The sequence below is a fragment of the Alternaria triticimaculans genome, assembly GCF_023758025.1.
Source record: "Alternaria triticimaculans strain BMP 0046 chromosome Unknown scaffold_17, whole genome shotgun sequence".
In the NCBI taxonomy this organism is placed as follows: Eukaryota; Fungi; Ascomycota; class Dothideomycetes; order Pleosporales; family Pleosporaceae; genus Alternaria; species Alternaria triticimaculans.
In genome coordinates, this window is record NW_026055974.1 from 221,746 (window position 1) to 249,478 (window position 27,733).

At 53.2% G+C, this 27,733-nt stretch overlaps 9 protein-coding genes and 1 non-coding gene across 10 annotated transcripts; 8 read left to right on the forward strand and 2 right to left on the reverse strand.

Annotated features, from left to right (window-relative positions):
* Positions 1-1,011: 1,011 nt before the first annotated feature.
* J4E78_008844 (uncharacterized protein) lies at positions 1,012-4,240 on the forward strand (the record flags this gene model as incomplete). The annotated part of the gene is made up of 2 exons (XM_049369444.1): positions 1,012-1,318; positions 1,365-4,240. The coding sequence occupies 2 exons, from the start codon at positions 1,012-1,014 to the stop codon at positions 4,238-4,240; spliced, it is 3,183 nt and encodes a 1,060-aa protein (XP_049218768.1).
* A 698-nt stretch (positions 4,241-4,938) lies between these two features.
* On the forward strand, positions 4,939-8,562 carry J4E78_008845 (uncharacterized protein; the record flags this gene model as incomplete). The annotated part of the gene is made up of 1 exon (XM_049369445.1): positions 4,939-8,562. One exon carries the CDS (start codon positions 4,939-4,941, stop codon positions 8,560-8,562), a length of 3,624 nt encoding a protein of 1,207 aa, XP_049218769.1.
* A 1,109-nt stretch (positions 8,563-9,671) lies between these two features.
* On the forward strand, positions 9,672-9,775 carry J4E78_008846. The gene has a single exon. It is a non-coding gene; the product is annotated as a tRNA-Glu (tRNA).
* A 2,963-nt stretch (positions 9,776-12,738) lies between these two features.
* On the forward strand, positions 12,739-14,604 carry J4E78_008847 (uncharacterized protein; the record flags this gene model as incomplete). Its single annotated transcript, XM_049369446.1, has 1 exon — positions 12,739-14,604. One exon carries the CDS (start codon positions 12,739-12,741, stop codon positions 14,602-14,604), a length of 1,866 nt encoding a protein of 621 aa, XP_049218770.1.
* Positions 14,605-15,024: 420 nt separating this feature from the next.
* Positions 15,025-16,654, reverse strand: J4E78_008848 (uncharacterized protein; the record flags this gene model as incomplete). The annotated part of the gene is made up of 5 exons (XM_049369447.1): positions 15,025-15,242; positions 15,296-16,110; positions 16,162-16,345; positions 16,396-16,531; positions 16,583-16,654. 5 exons carry the CDS (start codon positions 16,652-16,654, stop codon positions 15,025-15,027), a joined length of 1,425 nt encoding a protein of 474 aa, XP_049218771.1.
* Positions 16,655-17,277: 623 nt separating this feature from the next.
* Positions 17,278-18,045, forward strand: J4E78_008849 (uncharacterized protein; the record flags this gene model as incomplete). Its single annotated transcript, XM_049369448.1, has 1 exon — positions 17,278-18,045. One exon carries the CDS (start codon positions 17,278-17,280, stop codon positions 18,043-18,045), a length of 768 nt encoding a protein of 255 aa, XP_049218772.1.
* Positions 18,046-18,197: 152 nt separating this feature from the next.
* J4E78_008850 (uncharacterized protein) lies at positions 18,198-19,927 on the reverse strand (the record flags this gene model as incomplete). The annotated part of the gene is made up of 4 exons (XM_049369449.1): positions 18,198-18,241; positions 18,306-19,082; positions 19,464-19,743; positions 19,796-19,927. The coding sequence occupies 4 exons, from the start codon at positions 19,925-19,927 to the stop codon at positions 18,198-18,200; spliced, it is 1,233 nt and encodes a 410-aa protein (XP_049218773.1).
* Positions 19,928-20,397: 470 nt separating this feature from the next.
* Positions 20,398-22,541, forward strand: NOG1 (Nucleolar GTP-binding protein 1; the record flags this gene model as incomplete). Its single annotated transcript, XM_049369450.1, has 3 exons — positions 20,398-20,480; positions 20,599-22,444; positions 22,500-22,541. The coding sequence occupies 3 exons, from the start codon at positions 20,398-20,400 to the stop codon at positions 22,539-22,541; spliced, it is 1,971 nt and encodes a 656-aa protein (XP_049218774.1).
* A 1,207-nt stretch (positions 22,542-23,748) lies between these two features.
* Positions 23,749-25,259, forward strand: J4E78_008852 (uncharacterized protein; the record flags this gene model as incomplete). The annotated part of the gene is made up of 2 exons (XM_049369451.1): positions 23,749-24,217; positions 24,304-25,259. The coding sequence occupies 2 exons, from the start codon at positions 23,749-23,751 to the stop codon at positions 25,257-25,259; spliced, it is 1,425 nt and encodes a 474-aa protein (XP_049218775.1).
* A 984-nt stretch (positions 25,260-26,243) lies between these two features.
* Positions 26,244-27,602, forward strand: J4E78_008853 (uncharacterized protein; the record flags this gene model as incomplete). Its single annotated transcript, XM_049369452.1, has 1 exon — positions 26,244-27,602. One exon carries the CDS (start codon positions 26,244-26,246, stop codon positions 27,600-27,602), a length of 1,359 nt encoding a protein of 452 aa, XP_049218776.1.
* Positions 27,603-27,733: the final 131 nt, after the last annotated feature.

Sequence of the window (27,733 nt, forward strand, 5' to 3'; positions counted from 1 at the left end):
TCTAGAGATGGGTGAAGCGATGCAGAGATATCAACAGTCTCAGAAGTGGGCAGGATGGCAGCGGGCCTGGAAGGAGGAGGAGTCGAATGCTTCCACGTGCAGCATCGCATGCTTGATGCAGCCTTGTGCATACGGCGGTGCACAGTCTGCGGTGCATGAACAGGCACGCGCTGCTATCGACCAGTAACTGCAATGGCGTTTACGAGAAGTGGTGACGGTGCCGTCGGAGAAGGTCGAGTAGATGCTGCGCTCCAGCGGCCCCCACGCCCGAGTTGCCAGTCCCACGCCGGCTCGCTTCTCCACATTCTGGTGGTCCAGCAGGCTGCAGGTGTAGGTGCAGTATTGCAGCATCCAGACGGGCGTCTTGGAGTGCATTCAGAAAGTTAATTGCTGACGGCGGAGGCTGGAGTCGTCGGAAGGCTGCGAGCTACCCCTCACTACTTCAGCCAGCTGGTGCTTAGACATTACCCACAGCCACGGGATCTTGAATTCTTATCGCGGCTACTGCGGACGGTCTGCGTGGTCACAGGTCCCCAGTCGTGCCAGAGCCAGAGCCAGTCCTAGTCGCCGTCCCAAGTCGGCATCGGCCCTCTCCATTCCATTCCCACAAGTCTACCCGCGCCCGTCCTGCTGCCTCCCACGACGAGCTGCTCTTCCCCACGTTCCCCGTCCAGGGTTCTCGCCACGACGACACGCACCCAGAGGCTCTAACATCTATCTGCAGGTCATCGCCCAGGATCGCGGCGATTAAGACCTGCGCAGCCCACGCCGTCGCTTTTGGCCCGCCCCAGCATCTCGCCTGCCGTGTGATTCCCAAAGCAGCATGCACGCCCATGGCCGAGCGCCTCTTGACTAACATCAACACCATCTGGCAACCGCGCACACGAGTCGCTCCGCCACCAGGCTACACAACGTCCACCCAAGCCCTACACACGCGCACTGTCTGCCAGCGTCGCGACACACGACATTGCACCTGACGACCCGCTGGCAATGACGGCGCAAATCTTGTCTATGCATGCTGCGCACGCGTCGGATTTGGGCAAGATCCAGACGCAGTTCCGAGACAAGATGGACTCCACGGTTGGCCCTGCAAACGAGCCTCCCACCCCCGCCTCCCCCGACAGCGCCGACACCCGTGGCCGCCGACGCGACCGCGACGAAGACGGATCCGGCGGCGAGGGCGAGGGTGACGGCCATGGCTCCTCGAGAAAGAGACGGCGCAGCAGAAAGGGCCTCGACAAGAAGTTTGAGTGCCCGCACGAGGGCTGCGGGAAGAGCTACTCCCGCGCAGAGCACCTCTACCGCCATCAGCTGAACCGTGAGTGCAGCAGCGCCCGCAGGCCTCACCCAGCTAACGTAGACAGACAACCCCAAGCAAATCTACCACTGTGACTTTCCCGATTGCCACCGATCTTTTGTCCGCCAGGACCTCTGCGCGCGCCACAAGGAGAGACACACGGCGCGAGGCTCGCAGCTGCTGCGCAAGGACACGTTCAACATGCACAATCTGAACCCCATTGTGACGGCTGCACTGGGCGGAAAGAATGCACCGCCACAGAAGGCACTCGGCATGCAGTCTCCGCCGTCTGGAGCCTCCAACGCAGGCCCAGGCAGCAGAATGTCGCCGCCAAACTTCCAGTCGCCAGGCTCGACTGCCACGCTCAGCAGGCAAGACTCGCTGCAGAGGACAGTGAGCGACGATACGTACCGCAGTGGCTCAGAAGCTAAGCCCTACGACATGCAGTCCCAGAGCGCTGGAAACTTTGCACCCCCACCGCGTCCGGCCGCTTTGGGCAACTACAGTGGAGGTCGCAACTCTCTCCACAACTCCCCACATGTGGGTAATGGGAACTTCACCCGGCCCGATCTACGCGCGCAGACGTCCAATCTCAGCTCGTATGGCTCGAGCTCACCCTTCAACTCTGCCGTTACACCATCCCAGTATACTCCCTCTGCGCCCTCGACCGGCTACCAAAACAGCGCCAGTGCGTATCAATCACAAAACAACTTTCCTCCCTTCTCCTCCTTACCTCCACCAGAGTACCCTCAGCCAACCGGCACCCCTGCTCCTCGAGAACAAGAGAACCAGTTCTACAATGGCACTTCTGGACAGACGCCCATGAATGGTGTTGAGTCTACAGTTCAAATAGACAACAGAATGCAGGGTGTCTCTGACGCCATCATGGAGCAGAATCCCGCGTATGCCATACCAATGTTTGGTGGCAATGGATACAGTCGGTCACCATTCGCCATGGCCGACGACTTCGCCGCCTGGCTCTTCAATGACAATCAGTTCAACCCAGGAGGCGCATCGCCCATGGATTACCCGGGCGGAGTAAACCCCGTAGCTGGTGCGTCATCCCAAATTGGCCTTCAAGCTCCGTATTTTAACTATGACCCCTCAGTCGCCGGCTATCTGAACAATCCTGCACCGCCTGCACATCCCATGGCTGTTCATAGCATACTAGACACCACGCTTCCCGAATCTGCCCTGTCAGAAGAGAAGCGGAAAGACCTTCTTGACCTCATCCATCTGCGCTTCAACGAAACAGATCATGCGCCAGTCAAGAAGCAGAAGGAGGAACTCATGGAGGGTGACAAAGACGACAGCCGGCACGTACTCAGTTTGCATATGATGCAAACGTACATCAGCTCGTACTGGGTACATTTCCACCCGCAATTACCAATCCTCCACAAGCCAACGTTCAATGCAAGCACGTGTCCTGAGCTGCTGTTGCTCGCCATCATGTGTCTCGGAGCGTCTTGTTTGGAGAAGAACTACGGTCAAGAGACTACACAGGCTTGTGCTTCGCTGGCTAACTTTTTGGCGTGGCACCTGCGCTGGGAGCTGTTTATGGACGCTGATTTTCGTCCACCCGCTAAGCTATGGATCTTCCAAGGCCTGCTCCTCCTCGAGTCGTTTGAGAAGATGTACTCTACGCGCCCGCTACACGAACGAGCGCACATCCATCATGCCACGACACTGACGCTTATGAGGCGCGGAAGCTCGCTGATCGGACGGTCAGCAATGGACTCGCCTCCTAGTGTCAAAGATGGAAAGAGCAACGGAATCGGTGGAGCAAACACGCCAGACGAATGGTGGAACCACTGGATCACGAATGAGGCTACTAGGAGGGCAGCATTCGCAGCCTTCGTCATGGACAGCATCCACGCTACCATGTTCGGCCACAGCGCTGTCATGGTCGCTCACGAGATGCGACTTCCACTGCCATGCGACGAAGCGCTCTGGTCTGCAACGAGTAGTTCTGAAGTGGGACGAGTCGAGCAGTCCCTCACATCGAATGGCATTAAACCAATGTCTTTCCTTGACGGTCTTAAGAAGACGCTCAATGGGCAGACGGTACGGACGAATTCGTTTGGACGCACAATCCTCATGGCCGGTCTGCTGAGCGTATCATGGCACATGAATCAGCGAGATTTGCAAGTCAGCTCACTTGGTGTGACGACAGCACTAGGCGGACGCGACAAATGGCGGGGCTCCCTCACCCGGGCCTTTGATTTCTGGAAGCAAGATTTCGACAGTTCACTGAACCGATCCGAAGACCGCCCTAGTTCGAGCTCATACGGGTATTCGCAAGGTGTTGACGATGACAACGTGTTCGAGTCCCGAACCGTGCTCCACCACCTGGCACACATGGCCATGCACGTCGACATTGTCGATTGCCAAATCTACGCCGGCGCACCCCGCCTGCTCGGGCGGTCAATAACCCCGCAAGACTACAATGGCGCGCAACGTCGGATGAAGGAGATGTGGGCCCCCACTGCCCGAGCCCGGGACGCCACATTCTACGCCCTCCGCTTCCTCTCCAACGTCATGGTCGCCGGAGACCACAGTCTGAACCCCAACACGCCGTCCACGGCTGGCTTCTCCTACTCCGCACGCGACGACTACCTCCTCAACCGACCATGGGTGCTGTACTTTGCCACATTGATCGTGTGGTCGTATGGTTTCGCGCTCGATGGTCCGGTCAAGGAACCATACCAGCTCCCCACCTATGATGATAAGGTTAGGGATATGGTTCTCTACCTCAACCGTGTTGGTGGTGTGCGGTCACCGGAAGATCTTAGCAAAACCTCTAATCGCAATGCTTGTCTCGGTCTGCTCATCATCATGCGAGACATGTTCAAGAAGACGAGGTGGGAGTTGTTGCATGAGGCGAGCAATCTGCTGACGAAGTGCATCGAGATGCTTCTTCCTGGTGCGGGTGGGGCGTTGTGAGCACAGCGAAAGCGCTTAGGCAACTAAGTCGCCCCCTTCTCCTGATGAAAAAAATTTGCCCGACGAGGCGATGTTGTTGTTATTCTCATTTACGATGTAATGGCTTATTTTTTGTTGTTTGTTGATGGGTTTTCCCTGGTCTGTCTTTTCTGATATCACTGCATTCTAGCGAGGAGTGTGCTTGTTGTTTCGATCTTTCTGTTCTTGTTCGATACCTCTTCTGTATATTCACACAAACAAGTGGCTACTTGGATGAAGTGGGTTTGGTGGATTGGATATGTGGGCGGGATGCTGATCTTCTTTGGCCATATACCCTGGGGATAGGTGTGGAAATGCATCTTGGACTCTTTTCAGAAAGTGTTGACGCGAGAGAGGTGATTTTGATGTGGTTGTGAAATGTTTGTTGTGAAATGCGTGGGCCCGATCAGAGAAAAGCCCACGCGGCAGTCTAGCGCACGTGAGAGCGTGGCGACGCGCGACGCGAGGATCGCGTCTTTTTGTAAGATGTCGCAGCGATTTGTGTGCAAGGTCAGATGCACAGCTAAGAACGTGATTTGAGACCCCCTAATCAAGTAAATTCGACGCCGAAGCGAAGTTCCCCCAGGTGCACGATCACTCTTGCCGTTGCGCCATTGCGTCATTGATTGTGAAACAATGCTCCCTACCACCGGCGCTGCGTCCATAACAACGTCCCCACGATGCCTCGACTCAAGGCTGCCACCGTCTCGGACCAGACTGTACGAAAGCGAAAGCGGAAATCGCGAGATAATGATGAGGAAGCGACTACAGCGGCGTCAGCTGCAGAAGGCGAGGGGGTGAAGGAGGTTCACAGGATCGTTGGACCGGATGGTTCAATGATCGATCCCAACGCGCCCGACCCAGCCACGACCACTACGAGCGTCCCCACGAAGACACACGATGGAGGAAAGAAGCCGCGGCGAGCGCCCAAGAAGACTGGTGCCGGTAAACCAGCTCTTGCGCGCAACAACTCGTCCACCCTGGTCGAAACGTCGATACCATGGCCAGAGCACTTCACGAAGCTCGCCCAAGTCCACCGCGCCGTAAACCTCGTCTACACATTCCTCTGCACGCGCAAGCACCTCGCGACGACCCTCGAAAACCTGCGCAGCACCGTCGAAGCGAACATACAACGAGAGCTAGTTATCGAAGATGTAGCGCAAATCACCGCCCTGATACCCAAAGCCATCAACTTCGCCTACGTTGACGAGGCAATGCTACAAATCAACTTGATGGGTTCAGAAGATAATCTGCACGGCAGACGGACAACCGACTTCGCGATACTGGAACCCGAACCGGATAAAGGCGAGCATAAAGAGGTGCTGCTGTTTGAATTCATCGACGGTGATTTGAAGCGCCAGGTGCAACATAAGAAAACGGGAGAACCGACGAAGGCTACGACGAAGTTACGGAATGAGGATCTCAAGATGCCGGTGTATAGTCAGAAGCAGATGATGAATTTGATTGAGAAGAGGAATGTCAAGTTTACGTCGGCGGTGAATGCGTTTTTGAATCAGTGTGCTGAGGAGGGGGTGGATTCGGTTGAGAAGATTATGGAGGTTTCAAAAGCATTTGTTCCTGTGGAGGCTGCGAGTCGGCACTCTACACCCGGTCCGGATAGAGCGCTCATACCAGCTTCCATACCCGCGGAGCGAAAGCCTATTCCTGATATCTTGAACGAGATCAAGACGATGGAGTGGTACACTGGGCAGATCGTGCCAGACGGCCACCGTGTTTTCGACCCACAAGAAGCTGTCTTCGGCGACTTGAACTTCGCCATGTCGCAGAACCTCGTCAATGCGCTGTATAACACGAGGAACATTACTCAGCTTTACGCTCACCAAGCGGAGGCTATCAACAATCTTTATGACGGGCATAATGTCATTGTGTCTACTTCGACAAGCTCTGGTAAATCATTGATCTACCAGATACCGGTCTTGCATCAGCTGGAACAAGAACCTAATACGAGGGCTATGTATATCTTTCCGACGAAAGCGCTAGCGCAGGATCAGAGGAAGAGTATGAAGGAGCTGTTGCGGTTTATGCCGGGGTTTGAACAAGTCCTAGTTGAGACATTTGATGGCGATACGCCGATGAGTGATCGTAATTACATCCGGGATGAGGCACGCATCATTTTTACAAATCCGGATATGCTGCACATTACTATCCTGCCGCAAGAAGATGCCTGGCGGACGTATCTTCAGAACCTAAGGTTCGTAGTGGTGGACGAACTGCACGTTTACAACGGACTGTTTGGAGCACACATGGCGTTCATCATGCGTCGTCTACGCAGGATATGCGCGGCGTTGGGCAATCGACATGTCAAGTTCATCTCCTGCTCGGCTACAGTCGCGAATCCTGAAGAGCACATGAAGACTATCTTCGGTGTTGACGAAGTCAAACTGACGGACTTTGACGGATCTCCTTCCGGGCGTAAAGAGTTCTTGTGTTGGAACACGCCGTTCAAGGACCCTGGTGACCCTACATCTGGACGCGGCGATTGTATGGCGGAGACGGCGAAACTGTTCTGTCAATTGATGTTGAGGGGCGTCAGAGCTATCGCATTTTGTCGTGTACGGAAGCAGTGTGAAGCGTTACTTGCTGCTATCAAGACCGAACTTACCAATCTGGAAAGACCGGAGGTCATTGCTCGGGTTATGTCGTATCGAGGCGGATATACACCGCAAGACAGACGAGAGATCGAACGAGAGATGTTCGACGGCAAGCTCTGTGGTATCGTGGCTACTAGTGCGTTGGAACTTGGTGTCGATATCGGTTCACTGGACGCTGTCGTTACAGTCGGCTTTCCTTATACTATCGCCAACCTGCGTCAACAAAGTGGTCGTGCTGGAAGGAGAAACAAAGACTCGCTATCCGTACTAGTCGGCGACTGCTTTCCTACCGACCAGTACTACATGTCGAACCCAGACGAGATCTTCACAAAACCCAACTGCGCACTTCAAGTCGACCTAGAAAACATGCTCGTCCTGGAAGGGCACGTACAATGCGCCGCTCACGAGATGCCCATCAACGTCGAAGTAGATACCTCCTACTTCGGCCCTCTCCTCCCCAAAATCGCACGAGAGCGCATGCGCTGCGACAAAGAAGGTTTCTACCACGTCAACACGCGCTTCCTCCCCCAACCCTCCCGCACAGTCGCAATCCGCGACACGGAAGAAGACCACTTCGCCATAATCGACGTAACCCACGGCAAAAACACCGTACTCGAAGAACTCGAAGCCTCGCGCGCCTTCTTCACCCTCTACGACGGCGGCATCTTCCTCCACCAAGGAAACACCTACCTCGTCAAAGAATTCAGCCAAGAGCGCATGCTCGCAAAAGTCGAATATGTAAAGGTAGACTGGACAACCCAACAACGCGACTACACAGACATCGACCCCGTAGAAACAGAAGCTATCCGCCGTATCCCCGGTTCCAGGTCCAAAGCTTTCTACGGGCCTATCAAGATCCAACAAGTCGTGTATGGCTTCTTCAAGATTGATAAGAAAAGACGGATTCTGGATGCCGTGCAGGTTGATAATCCGCCTATCATACTGTTTAGCAAGGGCATGTGGCTCGACGTGCCCAAATCCGCGCTGGATATCCTGAGGTCGAGGAGGTTGAACATCGCAGCGGGCATCCACGCCGCCGAACACGCCGTCCTATCCCTCATGCCCAACTTCGTCATCAGCATGCCCGGCGACGTCCGCACCGAATGCAAAGTCCCCGAGAAAGAGTTCCTGGCGAAAGAATCCACACGCAAAAGACCGGCGCGACTTACCTTTTACGACGCAAAAGGCGGTGCTAGCGGCAGCGGGATTAGTACAAAGGCATTCGAGTTTATCGATACGCTGCTTGAGCAGGCGTGTCAAAGGCTTACGAGTTGTCATTGTCTGGAGGGGTGTAATGAGTGCTGCAATGATGACGCGTGTAAACAGCATAATCAGGTCATGTCGAAAGCGGGTGCTATGGTTATTATCATGTGTTTGCTCGGCCGGGAGAGTAAGATCGATGTTGATAGTCTGCCGTGGGGTGAGGAGGATGTGGAGGCTGGATTTGATACGGTGGTTGAGGCTGTGGGGGTGAGGATGGCGGAGGGGAGGACGAGGGATGGGGGGGTTTTGCCTGGGGAGGGGGTGGACGGGGAGATGGTGGATGGGAAGGGGGAGGAGATGGTTAGGGCGAAATTGGTGGATGGCGTGTGGATTAAAGAGGAGGAAGAGGAGGAGGATCATTTCTCGAGGAGTATTCATATGTATAGGGGGGAGAGGACGTTTATTGGGGTGCATAGGAATGGTAAGTGAGGGGATGGATAGATGGGGTGTTATTGGGATAAGTAGGATGGTTTGTGTGAGCAGATCAAGAAGCGGAGTGGTTTTGACATGGTGAGATTGAGATGGGAGGGACTGTCCAATATCTGTACCGTGGTGTTGGTATAATGACAAGGCTCAATTGCACAAGCACTCGTGCACCTCATTCAAGAAAGACGCTGGCTACTCAGGGGCCTACATCAATATAGTTATATACAATGTAGACAATCTAGAGTCAACATAGGCTTTAGGGTGTTTAGTCTCGTTGCTCAACGCGGTGGCCGCGATGTCGTTGTAGGAAGAGCCACACGATACCACTGCTGCAGTGTGACATGTCGAGGAGGCCAATTTGCAGCAGTACTCTCGAACCAAGAATCGAAGTTCGGCAACCGCCGTGTGTTTAGCAAGTCTCCATCGCGAGGCTCTCGAACAATCTTGATTTTCGGCAAAGTATAGATGCTTTGCCATCGCTAGCCAAATTTTACAAGAACGCTAAATTTATGCGCCCGAAAAGCATCCTAGGCTTATCACGTTGTAGACGTATTTGATAGATCGAGATGCCGAAATCGATTTCGCTATTGTCATGAAATATAGTAGTAGTCGCATCGACGAAGTTAACGTCGTTCAAAGTAGTGCGCCGTCTTAACACAGGCAACAGCCGGGATGCTTCCTTGCAAAAGACTGCTGTGTGATATTGCGAGGTGTTGGCAGACATCTCACGTCGAAGATCTTGATCGAGATGTACATAGAGCCGTGTAGCTTAGTAAAGCCCTACCGCACTGGCTTACCATATGTGTTGCATCAATTATATCGTTCCAAGCACTCGTACGGCGAATCCAGCGGCTTCGAACTGCATTGTGGCATATCCGCAGTACCTCCGGGATGTTGGTGGTAGAGATTTCGCGAAGTGGGGGTATTCAGGGGTCTGCAGAAAAGTTCCCCGCCATCACTATCGACATGTCAGAATCTTCCACGAGCTTGCCAGTGTAGTTTCCTATACCCCCCGACCCTCCCAACGAAGTATGGTCAAACCTCATCGTCGCCACGTCAAATTTTCGTAACTCCCTTTATTATACCTGTATCTCTTCTACCTTTTATCAATTTCCGATATGGTCTAGTGGCTAGGATTTGCCGCTCTCATCGCAGAGTCAGCTCGCTGTTGCAGCGCAGTGCCGGCAAGGCCCGGGTTCGATTCCCGGTGTCGGAAACAATTCTTTTGCTCTTTTTGCATCTTTCTGGGTTCGAGAGTGGGTTGGTATATCTTTTTGCCCATTAATACTTCTTGCCCGGACCCACAGGACGCTTCATAGGCAGAGCATATACCTGCACAGCCTCTGGAACATGGTAAGTCACTTCTCTTTTGCTCTTAGCGACATGTGAAGTCACTGCCCGGGTTGAGTATACGTCACTTGCAGGTACGACCGGAAAGATTCTACCCTACCACGATCCCTGCTCTACCACGGTCAGGCGACTTTCTCTTAGTCATCGCCAGCCTGCGTCATCTCATGGATTCTAACATGGAAGAGCACTGAAATGAGACTTGCCTGAAGTGTAAACCGGCTTCATGCTAACTATAGCGAACAAGCAGCCCACCCACACTCATACCTGATGCAAGGAAAACCTACACAGATCTGGAGCCTACATCAATGACAACATGCAAATTAGGCAAACTCACGTCAACGTAGGCCCCAGAGTGCTTCCTTGATAGGAATGCTGTTGAAACACAAAACTATAACGACTGGTATTGGTATAGAACAGGTAGTGACGGAGTCACTTCAAACGATCGCTAATTCTGCAAAAAAGGAACCTAAGCCGTCCATCATATGAACAAAGAGAAACGCCGGTAATGATCTGTACAATGTTGAACGATAGACAAAACATCTTCTTTTTCGATCAATCCTCCCGCAACACCGCCGCTGTATACCCATTCTGCCCCGTACTCGCATCCCCACTCCCACTCTTCAGCCAACAATTCGCTCCATTCTCAGTCTCGTACCTTGCGCTAAAGTCAGAGCTAATCACAGCGGCTTTGCAGACACTGCTTGCGTTCATAGCGCTGTATTGACTACATGCGTCGACGCATTGCTCCAGGGTGTATGCGGTGAAGCTCATGAGGATGGTGTCGAGGATGTTGGTACTGTCGAGACAGTTGTAGGTATACCGACCACTAATATCGGACTTCTTGCCTTCCAGTCGACTTGAGATGAGGAGCGTGGATGGACATGTTGTGTTGATTGACTGGATGGCGCCAAATGGCCTCGCGCTGTAGTAAGTCCCCGTGTCTTCAGTCGCAGCCGCTGGGCTATCCGTTGGAGTATCCGATGGGGCATCCGCTGAAATATCCGATGGACTCGCCGATGTAGGTGTTGGAAACAGCTCCATACTCGAACTCGCCGCCGCCTGCTCCGCTGCAAGTGCTTCGGCCTTCCTACTCAAGCATTAGACAATGACGGATAACTAGAACCATGTCTTACTTGTCGGCTTTCTCTTGCACCACAAGTCCTCCCCCAATACTAGTGCCGACGAGTGCAGCGACAATGGTAAATGACATGGCGATGGTAAACCAGTATTTACGTCGCCGATGAGCAAAGAACTTCTTCCACATATCAGGAGGGACCTGTATGTGAGGAGCCTGGTCCTGATCGCTGTCCAATGCAGTGCGATACGAAAGAATGTCGTGAGAACCCCGCAGGCGAGATGACCTCGTCCGCGGCAGACGGCCGCGTCCACCATCGTCATCATCGTTGATTTGTGGTAGCTTCGTATCGCCGTTGGCAGAGTAGCGGTTGACGGCCTCGGGATATGTCTCAGGTTGAGCGATCTGCAAACCATCAGACATATCGAGCCGCTCTGGCTTTTCGTCCTTCTCCGTTGTAGTGGTAGACATTGTAGACATTGTACATATGGACCGCCGAAGATCAGTTTGGGATTGGGACGGTTAATGTGATTGTGCGACAATGAGGGACCAAGCCAAGTATAAGTGTATTCGCCCGCCTCCTAACTAGTCAACGGCGTCTAGTAATCGGGCGTGTGCTAGATACACGCATGCGGGTGCACTTGCAGCAGGCTGCCGAGATCTCCAGGTAGATCGCTGTATACCCCGTGCGAGCCATGTGCGTCAATGTCGACAGCCTCTTATCAGGGCCAAAACACCGATTCCAACATAAATGATGAGGGGTTCCACGTATCGGAGAACTTCGAAAGTAAGATGCGGCACACCGATCAGCCAGATCGTATTTGGACAGGAAATCCCTTGATCAACCCTTACCTCCACGGACCCTTGCGCAAGACTTGGGCTAGAACGATTATGCTACCACCTTCAAACATGGTTAGTGTCGTCAAGGTAAGGAGAGTTTTATTCTAGATGTGCCGTTCCTGAGGCTTTTTCTTGGTCTCTCAAGAGGTCAGTTCCTTCGGATTGTCTACCACGCCGAGGTAATACTCCACGCAGATATAAGGGATACCTCAATATGACCCTGACAAGGCTGGGCTATGTCCAGACGGCATGACCCGGATAAGGTTGAGGTATTTCCATGAGAAAAGGCAGTCGAATTGTAGATGTTCTGGCTATGATGCTCCGTAATCCTTTCCGGGTTGCGTCGAAAGCCCGATCTCGTTGTTCCCGCCAGCTAAGCATCTGCGCAGTATCCCGTTCTTCCCCAGAGACGGAAATACCGACGCCAGGTGAGTGCGCATTGATACCCCATCTTTATGGGTGTCGATGGCGTGTTGCGAAAATGGGACGAGCGTGTTGTTGTGGAGTTGTGGAGTTCTGGAATGCCGAGAAAGAGGGCGCTCAGGTCCGACGCGGAAGGTGCGAGCACAGCCACCGCCACACAATGACGTGCGTGTCCAGCAACCCAGTCACAAGAACAAGCAGAGCAATCCATGGATCGGACTTCCAAGCGCTTCTAACACATCACATGCTGTGGCGCAGCTTCAAATAGGCATCGTCACTTTTGTTAATTCCTACCTTGTCCCTGTATGCGTAATCTTTCACTCCATCCAGGCAGCAACATTCCGCATAGCTCAGGCCACTAGAGCACGACAGCGCTTCAACTACCTTCACATCTACGGCCAAAGTCTTCATCTCCCGTCACGTATGATCCTTTGATTACCTTCCAAGATTGTGACCTCTACGCGTCTCGCCACCCACAATCATCATCCACCATGGACATCCCACGCGGCCACGCAGCAATGCCGCTCACAGAAGCCGACTTCCTAGACTTCGTCTACAACTACTTCAAAGCCGAGTACTACCCCATTCGCTCATTTTGGTCTACAGCAACTGCCTTCCCAAGACAAACCGAACGATGGATTTCCATGGGCCATGAACTCTCACCGCTTGTCGTCCGGCCCGCAAACGCGCAGGCGCAGAAAGATCTGGAATCTCTAGACTACTTTACAAGAAAATGGAACCTCGATGCCGGATTCGTAAGAGGCTTGGTTATTCGATTCGCAAAGTACGAGTTGCACGAAAGACTGGAGAAGAGACTATATGAATGCGCGAGATTAGACTTGATGGTGAGGAAGGCGCTGAAAGAGAAGCATTTGATCGACGCACTTTGGCCAAGTCCTGCACCGCGGAATATCGCGAAAGATCTGTTGCAGCAGGGTGTTCAGGCACGCCAATGGTACGGCGACATGTTCAACAAGTACTTCCGCGTTCTACAGTCTATCGACTCGTTCCAACTCCGTCCGGAAATTGATCACCACATCAAGAACAGTGGGAGGTTAATGTTGATTCCCTTTGTGGACCATCTCATCTTTGGAGCGGTTGACCCTATTATACCAATCGTGGCGAAAGGAGCAGGTTATGCAAATGCGAAAGGGAGAGGAAACGACAGAAATACGCCAGGCTTCGGTGAGCCAGGAAAGTTCGAGATCCGGTTCGATGCACCGACCGAGGTCACAGATACGTATACGAAGAGCGTTGTACGGCAGTGTCAGTGTATGAAGTGTGGTACGAAGCGAGACGTACAGGTAGTGATATCAGTGGACCCGAATCCAAACGCTGGAGCGAGCGCAGGCACATCGTCTACCAGCCGACAACGGGACACAGCGCCAGCAAATTCAAGAACGGCGCAGAGATACAGTCCAGGCTACCAAATGCCAACCCAGAACGAGCCAGCACCTCCACGCCAACCTCCCCGACCACAGGCACAACCACCCCAGGAACTCGCCCCATCCCACCGTCCTTCGACACCCGACCTCAAAAAGCAATGCCCACGCTGCACCTTCCTCAACGATCCCGCCTTGACAGCCTGCGAAATGTGCGAAGCCTCCTTGCCAGAAGCCACAATTGCGAAACCGCCCAGTCCAGTGTCCAACAGAAAGGCTCCTTCGCACTCACACTCCGCATCGCATCCGCCACCCAACGTACCCCGAACCAGGGAAGAAGCACTGCGACAAGAACAAAGACCCAGCGGACCGAATAGACACAGTCTGAGTCAAAGCCTCTTTTCCATCTTCCCATTCTCGCAGCAACAGCAGCAGGAGCATCATGCCAAGTTGCCGCCTACACAACAAGTCGATACTTCTCCTGCTGTCAAGACGACACCGAGGCAGGAGATGAGGAAAACAGAAGACCCCCGACCTTCTTCAAAAGAAGGCAACAAACCCCACATCTCTCATTCTCCACATCCACCTCCCCAAGCCGAACCGTCCTCTTCCCGTCACGCTGCAACCACGCCCCCAAACCGCCCTTCCACACCACCACTATCCAACCACCCAGAAATGGCAATGATGCCCCTCTCCCCCTCCCCACCCTCATCCTCGCATCCGCGCCCCGCACCCGCCGGTCTCCCGAGTAACCTCATGGACGACTTCGTCCCTGTGTCCCCTGCTTTTCCGCAAGACGACGAGGATGAAGATGCGGGGTGGGGGTCTATGAGCAGGGAAGAGGCAAGGGGGCAGGAGAGTAGTAGTGAGGAAGAAGGTGACGACGAAGGAGGAAGTGGCGGGGGGAAGGGGATGATTGATTTGGATGCTGTGGCGAGGGAGGAGGCTGATGTTTGGGGGGATAGGGAGGATTGATTGGTTGGATATGCGGAGGGGTGGATGGGGATATTGGTGTTTGTGTTGGATTTGGACATGTTTGCTCACTTCATTGTTTAGATGCTCATGTCTGGCGTTCAGTTACACATTAGATAATGCTAGGAATGAGATTACGAGGTTGAATTGAAGGGACTCTTAGTTGCGTTTGTCTATACTCCCAAACACCCATTCCCAAGCCCACGTCTCCAGCGCAATAGAAATGTACGGCCAACTCCACGCTTCATGGTCTTTCATCTGCCCGCTCCATGCAATGCACCAAGCGCCCACACCTGTTGTTCGACATCTGCGACAAGCTTTGCACATGGTGATGCGCCCTGCTCTCCGTATACCGGATCGTTATGTTCAGTACACGGCCGCACGCCCATCGTATTCGGCCCTAACATCATCCACAAAGTCATCCTACGAGTTGAGGTAGTTCCGGACAGCGCCTTGCAGTTTCGTCGCACCCTCGCCGAGCATGTTCGTTAGGTTCTCGAGATCGTCGCCAGCGGTAAGACCGAACTTGCGGACAAAGTCCTTGGCGGCGGTTTCGAGGTCGCCGTAGTCTTCGTCGCCGACTTCGTCTTCAGGTCGGCCAAAGTATGCGTTGGAGGAAATAGCGCTCGCGCCTTCGAAGCCTACATAGCAAGTTAGATAGTTGGACGCAAATGCTTTCACGTATGCTGCATACCTGATAATCTCTCCTTGGCCTGCGCGGTGGCAGTAGGATCGAATGCGTTGCGTCCAAAGAACTCGTCACTTGAGATGCCCTTTTGTGTGCCAAACTTGTCTCGCGCGTACTTCTCGCCGTCATCCTGCGCAGGCTTGCCTACACTGCCGAAGCCACCCATCTTCTTCTGCGGTGCAGCCTTCTTCGCTGCACCCACCTGTCCAAAGCCTAGACGTTGTACACCCATGCCTAACCTCTCCATATCCTGGCTAGAACGCTCGGTCTTGGAAGTGGAACCGAAACCGCCTCGTGGCGGTGATACGGGGGTCGGGGAGACAATGGCGGATGCTTCGGGGGCTTTCGACTTGGTGGCCGCTGCGGCCTCAGCGGCTTCGGCTTCGGGATCGTAGCCCAACTTCTCGATGCGCTCAGCCTCTTCACGGGCCTTTCGCTCTGCTTCCTCAAAGTCTAGGCCTCCATCTGCGGCAACCACCTTCTTTGCTCCAAGGCCCTTCTTCTTGGCTCCCAGAATGTTCTTCTTCGGCGCAGCGCCTGCGGTCGTCTTTCGTACGGCAGCGGGCTTTGCAGCGGGTGTGCTCGATTCACCACCAACTAGTGGCGACTTGGGGCGGTCTGTTCCATTGCCGTTGGCGCCAGGCTTCAGGAAGGGTGATCCTCCAATCTTGGGTGTACCGGTACGCGAGGGTGGGTTCGACGGGCGCTTGATGGCGGGCTTGTCCCATGAGGAGAAGAAGTCGTCTTCGTCGTTGGCTGGCGTGTTGGTGCCGTCGGTGCCAACTTCGGGTACATCTGTGATAACAACCTCGTTGGGGTACCTGGTAGGATCGGATTAGCCCAGCTTACCATGTAAGAGAATTGGTTCTTACATCTTGGCGTCCGCGGCGCAGCGCCTGGTCAGTTCCTCCTTGTACTTGGTGGCGGCATTGCTGGTGTATTTGGCCTTGTGGTCTTTACTCGCGAGCGCAGCAGAGCCTCCGTGCGACTGGAAGTACTTGGTGGCGCTTTCGTTGCCGCCCACTTTCATGATTCGTAATTGATCCCATTGCCAGACTACCCTCAATCAGTATGCGTATTGTAGAGCCATGACGGAGTAAACGTACTGTCGAGGTTGGTGGACCGTACGAAGGAGATGTGGACACCCATGTTACGATGGTTGGACGAGCAGTCGAGACACAGGTAGATGCCAAAGGGTACGGAACTCCATGTTGGGTTCTTTGCGCCGCAGTCGAAGCATATCTAGGGATGTGTTAGGCATTGACCGAGTATGTGTCTACTTGCAAGACGTACCTTGTTCGCGGGCTTCGACTTCAATTTGGTAAAGATGTTCTGCGACTCGGTCTTGGTGGCGAGGGCAGCCATGGTGGGAGTGGGTAGGAATGGTGCGGGTTGGCGGTAAAGGAGTCGAGCTGTGGTGGGGATAATTTGGGTTGCGGCGCTCGGGAATGCTAGGGTGTCGTTTCCAGGAAGCCGCGTTCTTGACACGTGATACGCGCGATTGCAGGTGCAGGTGGTACCTCGATGTCGCAACTTCAATTTCTACTTTCGCTTTCACCAAACGACTCTCGATTAATATTTTGCGCTCAATTCTGTCTTGCTTATATAGGTTTTCGTCTAAACCACATTCGTGGTTAAGAGACGCCCCCGAGGCCAGAACCATGGTTGCGACTCGGTGCTACGCGCACACTTCGCGCGCCTGAACTCGATCGCTACACTGTAGACACGACCCAGAGCTGTCGTTGGCGACTACAAAGACTTCACCATTCTTGCGCTAGTCTATGCTCGAAGGATGACATAGGCTTCGGACGCGGTCTTCCTATCTCCCTATCTTCCCGTCCCACGACCTGACGCGACAGCACAAGTGGGGTATGCATATACAAATGATGGCATACCTCACCTGCCCCCAAGTAGCAGCTTGGGTCTATTGCATACTCACATATCGACTTTCATAGACTACAGACTACAGCATCCCACAACTCCCCACCATGACCTCCCTCCAAACCGTCCCCGCCCGCCGCGGAGCAGCCACCCTCGTCAAAGCCGGGCAGAAGATAAAGATAACAAACACGTACGGAAACCAAGTTGTCGATACCTGGGCGCTCGCACTTCCTTCCTCCGGCCTTTCTACCGCGTCCTCCAAAGTCGAAGCAGCACTCTACCCAAACGCGACCGCAGACTCGCCGTCCAAGTACTCTGCTACTGCGAATGCCGCTGCCAGCGCCCCCGAATACATGTCCATGTGCCACTGCCGGGCAACGCTCTTGAAAGTGACGCCTGCAGTGGGTGATGTAATGGTCAGTCAGAAGAGGGCACCGATGGTCAAGCTGGTGGAAGATACAAGTCCAGGTGTACACGACACTTTGGTCGCGGCGTGTGATCGGTGGCGGTATAGTGAGCTGGGCGTGAATGGATACCATGAGTCTTGCACAGACAACTTCTGGGATGCTTTACACGCGCTGAGCTCATCTTCGTCTCTCTCGGCTGAGGAGAAGGAAGGGATTGAAGACCTGCAAGCGAAGATGGGGTGCAGAGTCCCGGATCCGTTCAATTTGTTTATGAACATTCCTATCACGCAGGAAGGTGAGGGAGCGCAGAGAGGCATTAGCTTCGAAGAGCCGAAGACGAAGGCAGGAGACTATGTGGTGCTCGAGGCACTTAGGGATGTAGTTGTGGTGATGAGTGCGTGTCCACAGGATGTTCTTACGATTAATGGGAAGAATCCGGTAGATGCTCATTACCAGGTTCTAGACTGAAGCTTCAAGATTGAGTGGGTAGTACGATAGAGATACCGATTTAATTGAATGAACCTGATATAGCATTACCTGAGTTCATCTCAGATACGAGAACAGCGAGTTCGGGCCGGCCGACTCCAAACTGACAAAGAACGTGAACAGTAAGCACCCTGCTATGAGTCCCGCTCGCCATATCCAGTGCACCACTTGCCCTCTCCTGGTCTGTTCTCTCTCCTCTCCGTTCTCTCTGGACAACCGTCTCCCTACACCAGGCCACTTACCGACCACTAAAGCTGCAAGATACCATGCTGCCAGGTGAATGAACGACGCCAGCGGTAAGATAGCTAGGATCCAGATAACGAAGAGCCTACTACGTAGGATGGAGGAGATGCCGAAGATGTCTGCTAAGCGCGTGAGAAAGAAAAGCGCGACGGTGCTGATCATGATGATCTGTGAGACCAGGAGGACCAGGTGATCGTGATACCAGTCGTGTGAGGCGAAGCTCTCGTAGGGGTATGTTGGAAGGTTGACAAGCCGATTACAGTTCTGAGGCACGAACGGGTCTGGGTCTACAGCGCTCGGATCCTCCATCTCTTGGGTCGCCGCCGTTCCAGGCGGGGAGGATGTGTCCTCATCCGTTCGCAGGGTCTCTTGAGCCTTTGCGTCGTCATCAAGGTACGCCTGGGCCATTGAGAGAAGTGGTAGTAGAAGCAGGATTAACGGTAAAGTCTGGCCAAACCCCCAGGAATTCTCCTCAGAAATTTTCTGGTTGAGAGTAAAGTTGTAGCCGTCATAGTTCCATGAGGCTGCGGCGCGTGTATCCCAGACTTTGATGGTTCCCCATGCCATTGCAAATGCCAACCAGAGGATCTCCAATAGCATTGACTCGAAGACATCGTAGGAGACCCGGACGGTTACGAAGCCAGCATATGAGAGTAGGTATGGTAGGTGCCAGACGTAGGCCTCAATCGTAGGAGGTAGTGTCTTCCTCTCCAGGAAGCTGAGGAACTGCTTGAACTTCGTTCCAGGTAAGGTCCGAAGGCATGTGCGGGACACATCTCCATCTCGGTCAAGTAGTTGTATACCACACCGAACAAAAGACACACCAACGATAACCACCGAGAAGATCATAGACCAGATCTTGGGACCTCGTCGCAAGAACGACCGCATACCAAGCTCTTTGTAGAAGCAAACAGCGCTCAAACTAGGATAGAACCCCTCACCATCATCAGGATACCCATTGAGCCACATCCTAGACCCCGTCGGAAGCAAAGCAGCAATCAACAAAGAAGCAAGGAGAACCATAAAGACCAGTCTGACAAGCCGCATATTTTTGTTGGTCTGAGAGCAGCCTTCGAGAAAGGCCGTAGCAGACACGAAAGCGAAACTGGCAAACCACGAAATGAAGACCATCATTTGCCAATGATATGCTGAGATACCACATCTCAACTGCGAGTAGCCGGCGACGAGGATCGCGGTGCCAGTGACTAGGTTCAGGTCGCTAAGGATGAGGACGGACTTTTCAACGGCGTACTGGAAGCGTCGGCTGGGGGTCCATGAGAAGATACGTGAGCGTATAAAAGTGAGGAATCGATGGTCGACTGCATTGACGCGGATGTTTGCTGTGCTCTTTGTTTGGTGGACGTTGTGGACAGTGATGTAGTGGATGATGAGTAGGAGTAATGTGAGGTATGCTGAGATCGAGAAACCCAAGATGACCTATCGTACCGGAGTTAGGCGAAGTGATAATAGATTAAGTCTTGATACTCACTCCGATGCCCGAAAGATCCGAATCTGGCAAGAGAGGTGGCACATTGGTGAGGTTTGTCAGATTAGTTGAAGAGAGCCACGCGCAGCTTGGTAACTGGCAGCGGGCGACAGCTTCTTTCACCGTGGTGTTCATCATGAATTCATCTGAACATGATCGAGATGGTAGAAACAGAAAGAGAAGCTGGACACTTCGACGCGGAAGGCATCGCTCGCGCCATCAGCCGCTCCAGATGTTACTGCCCTGGGAACAGGCCGGCGGTCAATACTAGTTGCGCCGAAGTATACATATGTTCATAGTTGTAAGTTACCATAAGGGCAGTGCTGTTATGTTGACTAGGCAAAAGTGCCGAGTCCTGCGGCTCGGACGTACTGTGTGATTTCGAGAACATAGTAGTGGAAATGTGGGCTACGGTGTTGTCAGGCGCGTGATGAATGGGTGCAACTGCCCGGACAAACGACGCTAGCATTGGATGCGGGACTAGCGCGGCGGCGAGGCGAACTATTTTCCCCACCGGTATCGATAGCGTCGTGAACTTTTTTGCCCTGAAGTCTCTCCAACGCGCAGACGGCTCTACTCGACATCAACATACCGCAATCGCCAGAATGAAGACCCAGTGGAAGGATATCCCCGCTGTGCCTACGAGCCAGGAGTTTCTGGACATCGTGCTTTCCAGGACCCAGAGGAGGTAGGTGCCTTCCTCGACACAATTGCGCAAAGCGCCTTCCCTCTACCACCCGGCGCTTTGCGACTTCGCAGGCGCAATGCATATCGCATAGAGGATGACAAAGCTGACTGCAACCCAGATTGCCGACACAGATTCGTGCTGGATTCAAGATCAGCAGAATTCGAGCCTTCTACACGCGAAAAGTCAAGTACACCTCCGAAACCTTTACCGAGCGCCTCTCCACCACCATCGAGGCTTTCCCGCGCCTTGCCGACATCCACCCGTTCCACCGCGATCTGCTCAACACCCTATACGATGCGGATCACTTCAGAATTGCGCTTGGTCAGCTTTCGACCGCAAAGTCGCTGATCGAGACGGTTGCGCGCGACTATGTCCGTCTTCTCAAGTACGGACAATCTCTCTTCCAGTGCAAGCAGCTGAAGAGGGCGGCGCTGGGTCGCATGGCCACCATCTGCAAGAGGTTAAAGGACCCTCTCGTCTACCTCGAGCAGGTCAGGCAGCATTTGGGTCGTCTTCCGTCCATTGACCCCAACACCCGCACACTCGTCATTTCCGGCTTTCCCAACGTCGGCAAGTCTTCATTCTTGAAGTCCATCTCAAGGGCCGATGTCGAGGTCCAGCCCTACGCCTTCACCACCAAGAGTCTGTATGTCGGACATTTCGACTACAAGATGCTCCGGTTCCAGGCCGTCGATACTCCCGGTATCCTGGACCACGCACTCGAGGACATGAACACTATCGAACATCAGTCGATCTGCGCTATTGCCCATCTCCGCGCCCACATTCTTTACTTCATGGATCTCAGCGAGCAGTGCGGTTACTCCGTTGCCTCGCAAATCGCTCTTTTCAACAACATCAAGCCTTTGTTCGCCAACAAGCTGATCTCCATCGTCATCAACAAGATCGATCTTATGCGCCCGAACCAGCTCGACCCCGAGACCCAGGAACAGCTACAGGGTATGCTCAAGTCCGGCGAAGTTGAGATGCTCGAGCTCTCTTGCAACACGACTGAGGGTGTCATGGCTGTGCGAAACTCAGTCTGCGATCGCTTGATCGCTGCCCGTAACGCTGAGAAGCTCAAGGCCGGTACCAACAGCGCCGGTGAGCCTTCTGGTCGTCTCGGTGAGCTGCTTCGCCGTATTCACGTTGCCCAGCCGTTGGGCGGCGTTACTCGCGAGACCTCCATCCCAGAGGCTGTACTCAACAAGAAGAAGTACGACAAGGAAGACCCTGACAGGCCGCTCCTGGAGCGTGATTTGGAAGAGGCAGACGGTGGCGCTGGTGTGTACAACATCGATCTTCGCAAGAACTACATGCTCGAGAACGACGAGTGGAAACACGACCGCATTCCTGAGGTCTTCAAGGGCCAGAACGTCTACGACTTCATCGACCCTGACATCGAGGCCAAGCTTGCTGCGCTCGAAGCTGAGGAGGAGAAGCTGGAGGGTGAGGGCTTTTACGATTCCGACGACGACCTTGAAGACGCAGAGGAAGCGGACATCAGGTACAAGGCAGAGCTCATTCGTGAGAAGAGGCAACTCATCCGGAACGAGGCCAAGATGCGCAAGAGTCTCAAGAACAGGGCCGTCATTCCCAGGACCAAGAAGGCTATGCAAATGTCAAAGATGGAGACACATCTGGAGAGTCTCGGCTACGATCCCTCAGCGGCTGTCGAGCGTACGACTGCAAAGGCAGAGGCGCGAGGCCGCAGCTTGGCTCGTGGAAGATCAGAGGCTCCTGGTGGCGATGCTATGGAGGTCGATACGCCTGGTGCTGCTATGCTTGCACGTGCCAAGAGCCGAGGCCGCAGCCAGAGCACCAACAGGAGGAACGATGGTGTTACGAATGAGGTTGCCGCTTCCAAGGCTGAGAGGCTGCAGAAGTTGTCGCAGCAGAAGATGAACAGGATGGCCAGGCAGGGTGAGGCCGATAGGCACCAGACTGGTTCTTTGATCAAGCATTTGGTAAGTTTGCTTCCGAACCATCTACCTTTCAGCACAATTGCTAACAGTTATCTAGACTGCAGGAAAGCGTGGTATCGGAAAGACCAGTCACCGTTAAGCGGGCTGGGGTCTTATGCGTTCTTGCATTGCGTGTTTGCAGGTGGGAAAAATCATGGCTGGCGTTTGGGATGCATTAGATACCAACTCGCTGTTGATGAAGACAGCGTGGTAATGCAATACTTCTTTCCATCACTACCCTATCTCGAGCGAAGTGATCGCGCAATATTTCGTTGAAGCTGGTGATGCCCGGCAGGCTTCCAGGTTCAAGGCTTGACACACGTGAAGCTATTGCCCGGCCTAACACCAACGATCTGCACACCCAAGGCACTGGACATAGACTACACAGCAAGATCACGGCACAAGCCTGCCGCACCCTCGTGGTGGTGAGATCCTGCAGGGCGAAAATAACATGACCCTGCGCTCAGCCTTGTTACGCCCTGCCGAGGCTTTTTGCTTACCGATCCTTCAAAGCGTGGTTTGGAAGGCGCTCTGAAGTTGCGACAACCACCGACCCACGATCACATTTCCACGATGTTTTACGACCGCAAAATGACTCCAGGGAATGCCGCAGAGGTTTCACTGTACGGTGCCGATATCTACTAGCTGCTCGATGCAACTTCGCGCAAGGGCAACACGCAGGTAGAGATGAGCGTAAGCACAACGAAATCCTTCAGTCCCGTCTCGCGTGAGGGCGCGTAGATTCCTCACTTTCCAACCTCCTCTTTTCATCTCCTAGATCCCGTTCGTTGGGATTTCTGCGCTATCGGTGTTAGTGCATGCCAAGTAGTCCAAGCGTTCCGGTTGAGTTGATCCGCATCCGCTGCAGCGACCGAATCCTTGCCCCTGCGCTACACTATTCCACTGCGCGATTGTGTTATGGCGTGTTATCGGAACTCCAGTGGTCGCTTATTCACCGATGGCTTCTGTCGTCTTTTTCCACGGACGGTACAAACCTCGAGAGCCGGAAGTTTCGGCTCAAGATCGACTCGTTCTTTGGCTTACTATTCAACGAACGAACCCGCTGAGCTATTCGAATATACATCAGGGCGATGGATGTTTGTCAAACCCTTCCACCACAGCCATGGCTCATATTGACTATGGAATGAAGTTGGAATGACGCCTCGAAGCACTCTGAACGAAGACGCGTCTTTGATGTATCGGAGTTCAAGCGCTTCGCGGCTGCAGCTGTCAATCAGAACGTAGAAGACGTGACTTCCTTCGAAAAACTAGCTGAAGGGGGTTTCAATCGAACCTTTCTGATCACGATGCGTGACGGCTTCCAGTTTGTTGGACGCATTCCTTACCTGGTTACAGAGCCGAAGCACCTGGTCGTAGCCAGCGAAGTCGCGACGATGGATTTTCTCCGTTTACACGGTATACCTGTCCCCAAGGTCTACAGCTACTCAGCTACCTCGGAGAACGCAGCTGGTACCGAATACATCTTCATGGAGTATATCCGGGGCACGAACTTGGGTGACGTTTGGTTTGACCTGTCTGAAAAGGCTCGGATTGCCGTCGTCACTAAACTCGTGGAGCTGGAGTCTCAATTGTTTGATCTTGAGTTTCAGGCAAGCGGTAGTCTGTATCACACCAAGGACTTGCCAGCTGGATTCGATAAATTCGAGGGTCCTATCGCCAAATCTGCCCGCGATGGCGACTTTTGCATTGGTCCTGACACAAGGCTCCGCATGTGGTATGGGAAACGGGGCGATCTCCAGATTTATCGCGGACCACGTACGTGCTAGCTCTTCCACTTACACAGCCAGATCCACGTTTTGTTGACCATCTGCTACAAGCCATCTCAACTAATTATTCCAAAGATAGAGATCCAACATCGGCACTTATTGCTGGGGCCAAGAAAGAAATCGCATATCTGACGAAGTTCGGTCGACCGCTTCACCCCTTCCAACATCTACGGCGAGAAATCTACAACTATCAAAAGCAATCGCCCTTGGATCATCTTGTCAGCCTGGAGAGATACTTGCAAATTGCGTCTTATCTCATTCCGCATGACAACGAAGCTCTTGCCCGGCCGACACTACGACATCCCGATCTCCAACCAAACAATGTAATTGTCTCGGATAAACTTGAAATCACTAGTCTAATTGACTGGCAACACTGCGCAATACTCCCGCTCTTCCTGCAGTGCGGTATCCCAAATAGCCTCCAGAATTACGGTGACGCCATTTCAGAATCGCTTGAAGTGCCAGAATTACCACCCAATTTTGACGACTTAAGCGAGAGGGAACAATTCGAGCAGGCCGTGCTCCTACGCCGGCGTCAACTCCACTACTACTATATTGCAAAGACTGCACAACTAAACCCGATTCATTACAACGCCCTAGCCCACGACTTCAGTATAATAAGACGAAAACTCTTTGATCACGCGAGCGAACCCTGGGAAGGCGATAATGTGACACTGAAAGCTGATCTCATCTATCTAACGGAGAACTGGTCGAGTATTACCGCCCCAGAATCGAGCGCAAGAGGCGATTCGAAGGTTCCTTGCCCGATTTCTTTCACAGAACACGAGGTAGCCGAGTGTAAGCGTCTGCATGCTGCGCAGGTTGAAGCCGACGAGCAGCTCCAGGCTTGTAGGGATGCTGTTGGCATCGGCCCGGAGGGATGGGTACCCTTAGAGCAGTACGAAGAGACTAGACAACGTGAACGAAAGCTCAAGGCGGCTGCGCTTGAGTTAGCTGAGTCGAACGAAGAACGAGCGAGGCTCGAAGAGCATTGGATCTTTGGTGATTTTGATGAAGAGGAGTATTCGTGAACAATCAATACTGCTGGAAGTTTTGCTTCTTTCCGAGCGACGTCTAATGGCGCTACCCAGGTAGGCAACGATGCGTTGTCACGGCACGAAGCACGCCCGAGCCAGTGGTGCACACCTATGCACTGTGCTGTTGTGTACACGCGTCGTAGCAAAGTCGTTACGACCTCGAAGGTCCGCTACGTTACATGGTGCTGATGATCTCTTAACGTCGCTATCTGAGAGAAGTTTTCTGTAGTAGACGAGTTCTTCCAGAGCTTGCACGTCTCTACGTGACCTCATGGCCGTCGTATACGCTCGCTTGTGGTCAAGGCCGATGGTTTCTTGTCAAGTCTCTTCTTTCAAAGTCGCGCAGGGGCGGTGCGTTACTGGGATAGAAGTGCCATTGCGTCGTATGCACGCATCAGGATCAGACCACAGTCTGAGACAAAGGCACACTCCATTGTTTCGTACCCAGGTAGGCACAAACACATTAGTTCTTCAGCCGGTGCCTTCACAGTCCGAACCTGGCTGAGCATTCAACTTGCGTATACTGCGTATACATTATACGTAAAATTCCAGCCGCATTGGTGGCGAGACTACCAGTAATAGAGCATAGTGAAACATCTGGTCCGAAATATGGGGTATCTGGCAAGGGTCAAACCTCCTATGTATGTACGAACTGCGCGCGAGACATACACTAACTTCGTACATCGACCTTTTAGATCGAGTTTGCTGCATCGGAAGAGGGCTAAGAACGACGTTATCCGGGAGCGTCTCTCGGCTGTTCTTTGCTTGCGCAATGTCATGCATCCCGCTAGATCAAACAAGAAGTACCGCCGGCACTTCGTGTCTAGTGCATACTTGCACCTGACCTCAGTATGGTCGGCATATCGCGCGTCGATATCGATGCTGTATCAATCGAAATATTATATAGGGCCCTGATGTAGCCTCTAATGCCACCTGGGCATCAGCAAAGTCATTCCTTCCACTTTTCCATTCTTCAACATGAGACTATCTTATACTCATCTCATAGCTTTCCTCCTTGGAGCCAGCCGCGCACAAGAGTCATGCGACTCGGCTTGCCAGACAGGATTTAAAGAAGCCCTCCTCCGCGAGTCCTCAGGATGGGTGTCGAAGAACGTAACGCTAGACGAATGTTACACCACCCCGGCTAACACCACTGGAGCAAAGCCAGGCGCCCTACTGCGATGGCAACCAGTCTCACGCAACGACAGCAACACGAAATTCACAGCACCAACCGGCATGTCTCTTGCGCGCTTCATGTACATGACCGAAGATATTGAACGAAACCCTATTCCGGCTACTGGATTCGTGCTGTTGCCGTACAGCAAGCCAAACCGGAACGAACTACTGAATACCATAGTCTGGACCCACGGCACAGCTGGTAGAATTCGCAACTGTGCACCCTCCAACAACAAAGACTTGCACTATGAATGGAGAGGGCCGTATGCTCTTGCTCTTGCTGGGTATGCTGTCATTGCGCCCGACTATTCGGGTCAAGGTTCAGATATTCCTCAAGGATTCATGTACGAGGCGGGCTTCTTGCACGCAGCTGATGCCGTATACGGATTAATTGCTGCCCGCAAGGTTCTCGGCGACTTGCTCTCTAAGGAATATGTAGTTGTCGGCCACAGTGAAGGTGGCATGTCAGCTTGGAGAACCAACGAGCGGCTTGCGATGCCCCATCAAGAAGAGCTGCTGAAGGCAGGAAAGTTCTTAGGCTCTGTCGCCGCTTCCCCTGCGCTCCGTCCTCTTGACCTCTTCCCTGAGTCTATCCGACGAGCCAACGGTGGGCCGTTCGGTGGTGCCAATGCCATCTTACTTCTGCAATCGCTTGCACTGCTCCTTCCCAACACCTTCCATCTCGAAGAATACCTTACAGATGCCGCTCTCGATCTCATTCCACTCTTGGATCAAGGTTGCATTCTTGTTGCGAACGCATTATACGGCAACTTCACCAGCGCGCAGATGTTCAAGAAGGTTACTTGGTACGAGCATCCAGATGTTGTCGACTGGCAAAAGCGTTACAATGGCGCTGGCCCTTACGCTCTCGCTGCACCCATGCTTGTTGTTCAGGGCACCGCCGACGCTTTGGTGTACGCAGTCAACACCAGGAGTGACTTCAACCGTACTTGCAGCGCTTACCCAGAGTCTCGTGTTTCGCTACTTTTGTACCCAGAGGTCGATCACTTGGGTGCCTCGATGGTCACAGTTCATGACTATCTTGCTTGGATTAAGGATCGCTTTGACGGTGTGAAGGTGCCGCAAGGTTGTCATACTCACACTTTGGAGACGATTACGAATACGTTTAGAACTGTGGTATCCTACTACAGTGGAAATTAGTTTAACAGTCGTTCCGCAAAGTCTGTCGCCTTGTTCGTTGCATTTGTTAGCGAGTAGAAGCTCTACTACTTTTACAAGCAATCTATTACTACAGCCCTTTGTTGTGCAAGAACCGAGGATTTGAAGCTGTG